This window comes from Notolepis coatsorum (assembly GCF_963971535.1).
Source record: "Notolepis coatsorum genome assembly, chromosome: 5".
Taxonomy (NCBI): Eukaryota; Metazoa; Chordata; class Actinopteri; order Aulopiformes; family Paralepididae; genus Notolepis; species Notolepis coatsorum.
In genome coordinates, this window is record NC_140169.1 from 135,321,864 (window position 1) to 135,334,678 (window position 12,815).

The 12,815-nt window shown below is 45.3% G+C and overlaps 1 protein-coding gene across 1 annotated transcript in view; it reads left to right on the plus strand.

Annotated features, from left to right (window-relative positions):
* Positions 1–8,978: 8,978 nt before the first annotated feature.
* Positions 8,979–12,815, plus strand: part of LOC311228368 (glutamate receptor ionotropic, kainate 2-like) — a gene marked incomplete at both ends in the record, with an annotated part of 103,550 nt that continues 99,713 nt past the window's right edge. Inside the window, one exon of the mRNA XM_084314276.1 lies at positions 8,979–9,176. Coding sequence (XP_084170402.1) covers positions 8,979–9,176 — 198 coding nt within the window. The remainder of the gene's footprint in view (positions 9,177–12,815) is intronic.

A 12,815-nucleotide genomic window follows, 5' to 3' on the forward strand; every position in this document is an offset into this window, starting at 1 on the left:
TGACCTACCTCCCTGTCGCCTCCGACTCGGCGACAAGCCTTTTCACTCCACCGGTATGGACTGTTTCGGCCCGCTGTATATAAAGAAAGGAAGAGGAACCGAGAAGCGGTGGGGTATTGTATTCAAATGCATGACCACCCCAGCGATACATATAGAACTCCTTCCAACCATGAGCACAGACTCATTCCTTATGGCCTTCCGAAGATTCACATCGCGGAAAGGCAAACCGTCTATATTGTTGTCTGATCACGGGACAAACTTCAAAGGCGGAAAAAGAGAGCTGAGAGAGAGCTTCCAAGCTATGGGCCCAGAACTTAAGACCCACCTCGCTCCATCCCAGATTGACTTCCAGTTTAATCCCCCGAACGCACCTCACTTCGGTGGAACTTGGGAACGAGAAGTACGTTCAATAAAGACAGCCCTGTACGCCGTGCTTGGGGCCCAGACCGTGGCGGAAGAAGTCCTAATGACAGTCCTCACGGAGATCGAGGGAGTATTGAACTCAAAGCCCCTCGGTTACGTCTCAAGTGATGTAGCAGATGTCGACCCAGTCACCCCCAACACACTCTTGATGGGGCGGCTGGACCCCGCGCTACCCCAGACAATGTACAGGCCTGAAGAAGCGAACGGCCGAAGAATGTGGAGGTACAGTCAAGTATTGGCTGACAAGTTTTGGAACAGCTTCCTACTCCACTACCTACCGTCTCTACAGACCCGCCAGAAATGGGTAAAAGAGAGAGACAATTTGACAGAAGGAACAGTCGTCATGATTATCGACCAGTCACTACCCCGAGCTATGTGGCCGGCTGGCCGCGTAAGCAAAGTGATCACCGGTGCCGACGGAAAGGTCCGAGCAGCTGAAGTGCTCGTCCAAGGGCGGACCTACACCCGACCCGTGGCGAGGCTAATAGAACTGCCAAGGCTCCCCGATACTATCGATGACGACCATGACCCCATGACTTTGTGAACTGACTGACCCTCACAGCAGACATTGAGTAGTGGACAGTGCGGTTTAATCTGTCTCTGCTTAGCTAATTAGGTGGGACTAATTAGGGTGCGGCTGTTACAAAGGATCAGATTAAACCGAATATATATATTTATTTATTGATATATATTGCATAGTATTTGTATATCGTTTGATATCCCTTGTATATTCCTTGTACATATACACGGAATATCCCTTTAGTCCAGCCCATAATAGTTCATTCTCCTATTGGACAGCGGTCCACCGGCGCCAGGGACCGGCCCCCGGAGCCAAGTTCAAAGTCACCGACACGACATGTCTGTACTTGCCCCGGCCCTGCCCAGGGATACGGCGACAGAAATGAGAGTGGCACTATTTGTGCACCGTGCGTATAAATACGGCGCAGGTGAATGTAGAAGCCCCTTAGCCCCTTACCTCCGTACCCTTCGTCCTTTTAGCATGTTACCGATAAGTTGAAGCCTCACCCACGATACAACGTGCAGTGAAGTATGGCCTGTTTGGCCTCAGAATAGAGCATCGAGACCGCGTGCGAATTAGTAACTGAATTGTCAGAGTTTGGCGCTATACCGTCGAGTGCGACATATTTCTATTGAGTCTTTAATAGTCTATTTGTGTATAGTGTATCGTGCGGTTAGAATTCTATAGTGACCAGCATCTCCAACGCTTTCTCGTATTAGCTAGAGTTCTTATCCAGGTTGGGCCGACCGCATGGCGCTTTCACCCGAGGAGACCTAGGCGAGAACCGTATGGACATGTACACTGGATTAATCTACCCGACGACTACATAGCCCTTTGCGGCTGGAATATATTTGCTTTGGTCCTATGATTTATGGAGCGGATAATCGCCGACGCCTGCACGTGTTGGATTTACCCCGAGAGGAGTCAAGTCGAGTCGGCGCTCAGAGAGCCTGAGGCCGCCTAGCTTTCTTCACTGTAGAGCTACAGTCTACAAGAGAACCAAGCTGTATTCGTCTGTGGATCAAGAGACTACTGCACCGGCTTCTGTACCTGAAGTCTCCCTAGTCATCGTTGACCAGACGTCCTACTACCGACAGATCTTCTACCCCCTTGCTGGCTTACAACCAGTGGGAACCCCTTCCAGTATCTCCCGCTATTACTAGTGTACCATAGATATAGTTCCCTAAGATTCAGGTTGTATAATTACCTCCTGCGTAACCAGAGAATGGACATTCGTTATTGATTTGCCTACGCATACTCCTTTGCCTTACAAGTGCATTCAAAGAATAATGTAAAGTATCCTATGTACCTTTTGCTCCATTAAATACTTGATTATTACCTTTGACTGGAACCGATTTCATTGTGGGAAGTGTTCATCATATTCATATATCGTGTACTGTATGGCCAGTAATTAAAGTACATAAAGCGGTAGTGGTTTAATGATACCATACTTATCAATACAGTCAGGGAATTGTACCCCTCAGTTACAGTTCTGCTATACGTGAGGGAGGGTTCTGCTATACGTGAGGGAGGGTTCTGCTATACGTGAGGGAGGGTTCTGCTATACGTGAGGGAGGGTTCTGCTATACGTGAGGGAGGGTTCTGCTATATGTGAGGGAAGGTTCTGCTATACATGAGGGAGGGTTCTGCTATACATGAGGGAGGGTTCTGCTATACATGAGGGAGGGTTCTGCTATATGTGAGGGAAGGTTCTGCTATACATGAGGGAGGGTTCTGCTATACATGAGGGAGGGTTCTGCTATACATGAGGGAGGGTTCTGCTATACATGAGGGAGGGTTCTGCTATACGTGAGGGAGGGTTCTGCTATATGTGAGGGAAGGTTCTGCTATACATGAGGGAGGGTTCTGCCACGCACCCCTGCAGTAGAAGGAGCTCCGCCTGCACAGATGCTCTAACTTGCTCCTGAGTGGCGACGGGGAAGAATCTTGTTAAACCTGAACAGATAATTCACAGAGACTTTGGTTGAGGGTGGAATTTAATGAGAGCGCATGAGAGCGTGGAGAGATTCCAAGTACAGCGATGAATATACACTAACCTGGATCTCTGTAGAATGGAGAGCTAACAAAGTATTTATACAGGGGACTTGACACAACTGAGTGATGGGTGCATTGTGCAGATAGGGGGAGAGTGGCGTACACTGTAAAGAATAAATGTTTTTTTCACAGGAAATCCACTGTATTATTTAACAGATTACTTTTGTTTTTCTACTTTAAGTGTAAATGCCATAAAAATACAGTAAATGACCTTTTATCAAAATATTAACCATTAAATAAAGGTTGTAATCTGTAAATGTATTTGATTTTACTGTAAGTATTTGGCAACCATTGATGCCAGACATTTACCGTTTTCTTACAGCTTTTTTTCTTACAGTGTAGACAGATAGGGGTGAGTGGCGTAGACAGATGAGGGAGAGTGACGTAGACAGATAGGGGTGAGTGGCGTAGACAGATGAGGGAGAGTGACGTAGACAGATAGGGGTGAGTGGCGTAGACAGATGAGGGAGAGTGACGTAGACAGATAGGGGTGAGTAACGTAGACAGATAGGGGTGAGTAACGTAGACAGATAGGGGTGAGTGATGTAGACAGATAGGGGTGAGTGACATAAATGTGTAGGGGAGAGGTGATAAGAAACTACAGAGTGTAGATATGGGGTGAGTGATGTAGATGGGTAGGGAAGAGGTGCGTGTGTGAAGGTACAGAGTGTAAATATGGGGTGAGTGATGTAGACAGATAGGGGAGAGGTGTGTATATATAGTATATAAAGTGTCCCCACCCTCTAGCAGCCTTTTCGCCCTAGGAGGCTGAGATTTGGCATGGAGGTCAAGTGTGTGTGTGTGTGTGTGTGTGTGTGTGTGTGTGTGTGTGTGTGTGTGTGTGTGTGTGTGTGTGTGTGCGTGTGTGTGTGTGTGTGTGTGTGTGTGTGTGTGTGTGTGTGTGTGTGTGTGTGTGTGTCTGTGTGTGTGTGTGTGTGTGTGTGTGTGTGTGTGTGTGTGTGTGTGTGTGTGTGTGTGTGTGTGTGTGTGTGTGTGTGTGTGTGTGTGTGTGTGTGTGTGTGTGTGTGTGTGTGTGTGTGTGTGTGTGTGTGTGTGTGTGTGTGTGTGTGTGTGTGTGTGTGTGTGTGTGTGTGTGTGTGTGTTCATAGCAGATGGCAGAGGGGGGTTGTGGAAGTGGCCTGTCGCAAAAGGACACATAACAAAATATTCCCCTGTTTGTCTATTCACTCACAAAAAACAAAAACTTTAAAATTGGGCCTCATGCATGAAGCGATATAAGAACAGATTTTGTTCCTCTTACTTTGTTCTTACCTGGGATTCAGCAAAGTTTTCTTATTGTTGCTTTTTTCTCAGGCAAGAACAAATTATAAGAGTGGTCGAGAGCACTCTTACCGAAATAAGAAATTCTTACCCAGATGAGAAACATTTAAAAAAGCCTACCATTCATAATAATAATAATACATACGATTTATATAGCGCTGTTCCTAATTCTCAAAGACACTTTACAAAACAAACAATATAATACAATACAGTTCTAGTAGATAAAATAAAAAAAATATATATAAAATGGTGAGAGAGGAAGGAGTTCATGGGTTGAAAGCAAACCATTGGTCAATTGCCCCCAAATACAGTACCCCCAAATATGACTTTATAAACCCATGCAGAACTTTTCAATAATTATTATTATTATTATAACTTATTGCGTGTGTTCTGCTTCTGAAATGGATTATATAGCTGTTAGAACAGTTAGATGCTGGCTACCCAGGCCGTACGCATATAACGCATATTTACACCCTCTCCTCTCCTCTCCTCTCTTCTCTTCTCTGTATAGATGAAGATGTAGCAGTACTGTCTATCTGTATGTCATGTATGTCATATATGTTATGATGAATTAAAAATGGGGGACCCTGATGTAAACAAGACGAAAGTCTTTCTCTGGTCTGCATCCCCTTAACAATTGTGTGTATTGAGCTGTACTGTATTGTACCAATGTTCAATCAATCAATCAAAACTCTGCTCCACACCTAAAGTTCTGAGTGCACTCTGAGTTTTAGCCACGGACATTTCAGAGAGAGATGACTGAAAGGAGAGAGCATATGGATCAGCAGCATATATATATCGGTATACTGCGCGCCGCGATTGGTTCTTGACAAGCGCGCAGTTCAGTATTGACAAAGCCTACTTTTGACAGATTTATTTCGCACTATACAGTACGTATACGTCTGTATAGTATAAGTCTTTATTTGTCATCAGATTAACACACACACACGAGCTGTGTGCGATGAGCAACCCACAGGAACACACACACATGCACTGAGTCGCAAGTCGTGAGACGTGTGTGTGTGTGTCATTTTGAGATCGCAAAGCGCTTCCTGTTGAATATATCACACAGGGATCAGATGGCGAAACTCGGCTGTTTTACACCCGCCTCATTCGCCTTATAAGGAGATGGTGGGCGTGTCTGTATGCAAATGATTTAGCGCGAGCACGCTTTTGAGTTTAAGAATGAGTGGGATTCATCATGCAAATCTCCTGGGTACGCACAGATTTCGACGTTAAGAACGGCTTGATGAATGTGGCGGTGGCTTTTCTTATTGTTCTCTTAACAGACAGGTAAGCAAGAATATAAGAAAAATAATAAGAGAGTATTGTTGAATGAGGCCCACATGTGACCTTATTCATGTTTGGTCATGAGATTTAAATTTTTTTTGTGTCTGGGCAGGTTCAGCTAATCAACCCAGGGCACAAGGGGGTCACATGCACATACAAAAGCATCTTAAAGGGACAGACACATATTCAATGCTAACACATTGAATAGAAGTTGTAAAAGTGGTACAGACAACTTCTACACACACAGAACACACACACCCATACATGCATGCATGCACACACAGAAACACACCCTGCCCCCTATACTTTAGCTTGATTGATTGATTGATTGATTGATTGATTGATTGATTGATTGATTGATTGATTGATTGATTGATTGATTGAAAACGTTATTAACAGATTGCAGAATGCGTACAATACAGTACCGCTCAATACAAATAACTGCTACGAGGATGCAGACCAGAAAAAGACTTTCGTCTTGTTTACATCAGGGTCCCCCATTTTCAATTCATCAGGACATTTATGACATACAAGACATACAAATATACAGTACTGTGAAAGAAAGAAAAATAATAAGAAAATATGTACATCCGAAGGGGAAGAAACTGTACATTAGAGGGGGTTGGGTGGGTGGGTGGGTGGGTGGGGGATTTGGACATTTACCGGGGCCAGTTTCTAATTGCAGCCACCCGTAGGTGCCGCAGTATGGCATTCCACATTATTGTGGCATAATTGCGAAACATGTTTAAACAAGCTACACTTGTTTAATCTTAACTTGTTAACTCAATAACTCTCAAACCAAATACACTAAAAGATGGTTTATAGTAAATAAATAATAAATAAATAATAAATAATATAATAAATAAGCTTTATTTATTTGGTGGAGTGTTCCTTTAAAGATCCATGGAAACAAACAGCATTTTGGGAATCACGAATCAAAATCTAATTGTATTGTCAATTATTTTTACGTAATAATTTCGTGCAAAGTGACGCAAGTCATGAATCAGGTGCTTTTTCCAGGAAGAGAAAACAATGGATTTCTTTAGATTAAATAAATAAATAAATAATGACAACAAATAATAAAGAAAAAATCTTTAATGAAAGAAAAAAGAGAATTATATGCAGACAAAAGGGGTAAAGAGGAGGAGGAGAGATGATTTCTCACGTGGCATGATCTTGATCAGTGTGTAAGCAACAGTCCATGGTGACCTTGCTCTTATATTATTCACAAAAGGCACAGATGGAGCCGGGCTTCATATACTGAGAGTAAAGGTCTTTTCAACACACTTCTGTTGAAGGATTTTATATATATACATGTACACAGCCTTGTGGATTCCATCTCTCATTCTCTCTGCAGGCGGAGCCCTTGGCATCAACTGTAGTCCAATTGCAGAGACTTGTTGTGTTCCAACAGCACTGCCAATAATTCCATTTGAGGTTCAAGATGTGTAGGCAGGCGCGTGTGTCCTCTCTCTCTCTCTCTCTCTCTCTCTCTCTCTCTCTCTCTCTCTCTCTCTCTCTCTCTCTCTCTCTCTCTCTCTCTCTCTCTCTCTCTCTCTCTCAATCTATCTCTCTCTCTCTCTCTCTCTCTCTCTCTCTCTCTCTCTCTCTCTCTCAATCTCAATCTCTCTCTCTCACACACACATATAAAGGAGATGTGTTTTCTCATCATTCACAAACTGTGAGGAAGTACTTACCCTGTGAACCAGACACTGCTGGATGCTCTGTAATAACAATTCCTTCCAGCACCCCACTACCGTTCAATCAGGTTCTCGACTGTGTGTGTGTGCTTGTGTTTGTATGTATGTATGTATGTATGTATGTATGTATGTATGTATGTATGTATGTATGTATGTATGTATGTATGTATGTATGTATGTATGTATGTATGTATGTATGTATGTATGTATGTATGTATGTATGTATGTATGTATGTATGTATGTATGTATGTATGTGTGCAAGTGTGTGTGTGTGTGTGTGTGTGTGTGTGTGTGTGTGTGTGTGTGTGTGTGTGTGTGTGTGTGTGTGTGTGTGTGTGTGTGTGTGTGTGTGTGTGTGTGTGTGTGTGTGTGTGTGTGTGTGTGTGTGTGTGTGTGTGTGTGTGTGTGTGTGTGTGTGTGTGTGTGTGTGTGTGTGTGTGTGTGTGTGTGTGTCCGTCCGTCCATGGCATGTCTGCGTGCATTATTTGCACCAGTATAAAAAGAAATACAAGTACAAATCTCCCTTCATGTGTTGATATGATGCTTTTTGCCAGAAACTCTATGGTCTGACATTCTCGAGCGGTCATCTGGCTGGGTACACCTTAACATGGCTGGCATAAAATGTTTGATTATAGTCTAATAATGGAAATCTGTCTGGTTTGGTGCATAGTACGGTTCAAGCAGGTGTGTTACCGTGGCGACGTCATCGCTTCATATCAACAATCCAATGGCGGTTGGTTGTGATGAATGAGTCTCTCATGCACTGCCCCACACACGAAACAATGCTCGTTCCCCCGCAAACATGATCAGATTCCCACGTACCAGAAGACGTCACGGCGGCGACACCCCAGGAAAAGGCCCCTGCTTTAATTCAAGTGGCGTGTGCAGCGTCGAGCCTGCCTGCCTGCCTGCCTACCGCCATCAGCTGGGGGTATCAGCGAGCATCCGTCAGCGCTAACGCCAAGTGACAGTGTGGAGAGAGGTCCTAATTACTGTCTCGGCTGACTAATTGTTGTCTCTGAGCACTATCTCTCTCTCCGAGGACCCCGTGATTTTCATTGACAGCGCTGCTCAAACATATGGGCCCTGCGCTGCCGCTGGCAGACTGCGCGGTAACCACCGCATCCGCCAAGCTACAAGTGGAATCGTGAACGAGCGTCACTCAAGAACTTAAATAGCTACAGAGCCCAACGAGGGATGTGGCACGAGCACTATAGGACCGGGCCAGGAGGGGGACAGTTCTGTATATAGAATGTGATTTATAAGTTACACAGTATACACGCTAAATATATTGTTTGCATGCTAAATATATTGTTTGCATATATTATGTCTTGATGTTTCTGTTGATGTTCCGTGTGTTGGCTGCGTACGGACCTCTTATTATTATGTTACGTATTATACTGTATGTCTGACTAACTGAGTGCGAGGACAACCCTCTTGATTGAGGACAATGGACCTCTGCTCTATTCTATACGTTTATCAAGCCGTCTGCATCACTACCGTCCTCTACAGTTGTGAATCCTGGGTAACTTACAGCCACCACATCAGGGCCCTAGAGCAGTTCCACATACGCTGCCTTCAGCGCATCCTGGGAATTACCTGGCATGATCGCGTGCCTCATACTGAAGTACTCTCAAAGGCCAACTGTAGGAGTATTGAGGCAACCATCACCCAGCACCAGCTATGATGGCTGGGCCATGTAGTAAGGATGCCCTCAAACCGGCTGCCTCGCAGAGTGCTATATGGCCGACTACATCATGGTCGACGCTCTGCTGGAGGGCAGAAGAAGCGCTGTAAAGACCAGCTGAAGACCGTGTTAAGGAAGTGCAGAATCAGACCTGAGGCCTGGAGGATGCTGCTGCTGCTGACCGTGACACCTGGCGTCAGCGGTGCCTGGATGGGACCCGTATGATGGAGGAGGAACGGCCGGCCAGGAGACAGGAGAGGAGACTCAGGAGGAATGGTACATGGTAAATGGCTGCTTTTTTATATAGCGCTTTTATCCAAAGCGCTTTACAATTTGTTACTCACATTCACTCACACATTCACACACACCGATGGCGGAGGCAACCGTGCAAGGTGCCACAACCTGCTCATCGGGAGCAATTAGGGGTTAAGTGTCTTGCTCAAGGACACATCGACACGCTGCCCGGCACGCTGCCAGACGACTGCTCTACCTCCTGAGCCACTGTCGCCCACCTGAATACACCTGCAGCTCCTGTTACCACTACCACAACATTTACTGCGTGCGTGCGTGTGTGTGTGTGTGCTTGGAATACAGTCTCCATCTTTGCAGTCCTCGCTCGTTTGTTTTCTCCAACCTGTGGGACTTCCTGAGGTGCCATCATCGCGGCGGGACTAACGGTTGAGCGGAGAGCGTCAGGTGGTAACTGTGGGCAGCGATTATTCAGCCTGCAGTTCTCTCTCTGAGCTTAGCATAAGAATAGACTGTGTACAAAACCAGAAGAGATGGGCCTTCAGCACAGTGTGGCTAATGTGAATGAGCGTGCTCTCTCTCTCTCTCTCTCTCTCTCTCTCTCTCTCTCTCTCTCTCTCTCTCTCTCTCTCTCTCTCTCTCTCTCTCTCTCTCAGGATCTTACCATCAGCTTCTCGTTTCCATGGTTACCTTGCCTCTGTCATCGCTGTCTTTCCACCGGCTTGAGAGAGACTGAGAAAGAGAGAGACTGTGAGAGAGAGAGAGAGAGAGAGAGAGAGAGAGAGAGAGAGAGAGAGAGAGAGAGAGAGAGAGAGAGACAGACAGACAGACAGACAGACAGACAGACAGACAGACAGACAGACAGACAGACAGACAGACAGACAGACAGACAGACAGACAGACAGACAGACAGACAGACAGACAGACAGACAGACAGACAGACAGACAGACAGACAGACAGACAGACAGACAGACACAGAGAGAGAGAGAGGTGGAGGGAGATAAAGGGAGATGGTGAGTGAGAGGAAAGAGAAAGAAAAAAGAGAGAGGGAGCAAGAGAGAAAGAAGAGAGAGAGCGAGAGAGAGAAAAGAGAGAAAAGAAAAAAGAGACATAAGCAGGGTAAAGAGAGAGGGAGGGAGGGAAGAGTGGGAGGGAGAGAGAGAGAGAGAAGGGCTTTTAGTTGTGGTTATCTCTATTTTTGCATAAAGCCCCTCAGCGTAACTCAGTGCTTGAATGGATAGGCCTACTGAATAAATACAACTGTCTAATTCCGTCTGCTTATATAGAGGCCTCTCAGGAATACAAGCAAGGGAGTCTGTATAAACGGATCAATTCTGATGTCCTCTTCAAAACCTACACAGATCTGGTTATGAATAATAATATTTAAAAAAGAAAGAACTACAATTCCCAAAAGGCACAGGGGAACACCACGGGGCTTTCCCACAGAGCCGTTGTGTTTGATGGAGCCTTGCTCCATCATGACCGCACAACCCCCCGTCACCCCCAACACTCCAATCAATCTCATCCTAACCGCTTGAGCACACACACACATTCATCCAGAATGCCGAGTACCCCTGCTTGCACACTCTCGTGCAATATCTCAGCTCGAGGCCAGAGGGCGTCGCGACCGCAAAAGGAATCCCAACATCTCTCTGTCAGTTGATGTCTTCTCGCTGAGCTAAATAAGCATTCCTTTCATGCTGGGCATTACGGAGCCGCAGTGGCTTACCGGTACCCCGATGTTCTCCATAATTATGCTAATGGCGCAGATGGTGGCCACGATGAGCACCTCGGCCATTGATTATGCTCACATCGCAGGGTGTTGTAGAGACCCACGCAGCCCTACCGGCAGCCGGGCCGGTGTTCACACCACCTACAGTACAGTGATCCCCGAGTCTCACTCCTCTGTTCCCTCTGCTCTCTGTGGAAGTGCTCTTCCTCACCATTGTGCCCCTCTTGCCTTCATTGTGAGGGGGATTTGGTACGTTCTGAGTATAAGGCACAATGAATTAGCCCTAGAAAAAAGGAAACGCTGCTGCTGATGTAAGTAGATTTACATTTAGTTCACCCACACACTTCTGCACCTCGGGGATACATACACTTGCACACATGCACGCACGCACACAGACACACACAGACACACACACATACATACAGTACACACTCTCGCTTTCACTCTCTCTCTATATACAGTATATATATATATATATATATCTCACTCCTCTTCTCTGTCTCCACTAGGCCTCTGTGTAAAGTGCGTTTGTCAGCTATAGCCATTTGCTTTAAACGTGGGCCACACAATGACAGTGTTCATCCAGGGTTTAGGTGGAAGTGTCTGGGATCAAAGAGCTCTTTCATAACGCTGTTCAGATTAGGTTCCCCTCGTGGCTGAGCCGCCCACTCCATCGCTGTATCTAGTAACTACACATCAAATGCTTTGGCTCGTGATCTGGACCCGCCGTGGGCAGTGCGCCTGTGTGCACCGTGACAACGACCATATGCATCTATTATAGGGCCCGCTTTGGCCCAGGGCTCGGGACAACACACGCGGCAATCCCCCTCTGATGACGGCCCTAGCTGCCCTGTGTGTAGAGAAGACACGCTGGGGGGTCGACGCTGAGGAGATGCATGTGGAGTTAGCACTTGTTGTGGCTAATGTCACACATGAGCTGTAGACTGTCCTACTTGTCCTAGTCTACAGTGTCTGTCCTCACGTGACGATGTCTCCTTTAACCCTGTCACTGCCACACTACCAACGGGTTAACCCTTTCACTGCAACAGTACAGAAGGTTAACCCTTTCACTGCCACACTACACAAGGTTAACCCTTTCACTGCCACACGGCCAAGGGTTAACACTTTCACAATCACACCACAGAAGGTTAACCCTTTCACTACCACACTACATATGGTAGTGAAAGGGTTAACCTTCTGTAGTGTGGTAGTGAAAGGGTTCAACTCAAGTCCGCAATTCAGATGAACACTGCCTATACTTATAGCGTACACTGTAAGAAATAAATGTTTTTTTTACGGGAAATTCACTGTATTATTTTACAGATTACTTTTGTTTTTCTACTTTAAGTGTAAATGCCATAAAGATACAGTAAATGACCTTTTATCAAAATATTAACCATTAAATAAAGGTTGTAATCTGTAAATGTATTTGATTTTACTGTAATTTGACAGTAAGTATTTGGCAACCATGATGGAAATAAGTGCTTGCACTTTCTCATGTTTTTATCCCTTGGATGCTGTCTTTTACTCCACAATAAAATCAGCATTGATGCCAGACATTTACCGTTTTCTTGCAGCTTTTTTTCTTACAGTGTAATAGTTATCTTTTCCTATGGAATATGAGCAGTATTCAAATATCTGTGAGATACAGACATATCCACATTATATAGGCTGGGTTGATTCACGCCCCAGCATGTCTGTTCCTGGAAGGCGTTCAAGTCCAAAGGAAGTTATCTGCACATAGGTTAAATATTCATGCCTTTCAGCAGCTCCTCATGTGGATCTTACGGATTTGCCTTTTCTTTTGCCCTCATCCTTCACGCTCTTTTTCTGCAATGAAAGTACACAGATCATCGTTTGAAATAAAATAAAAAGA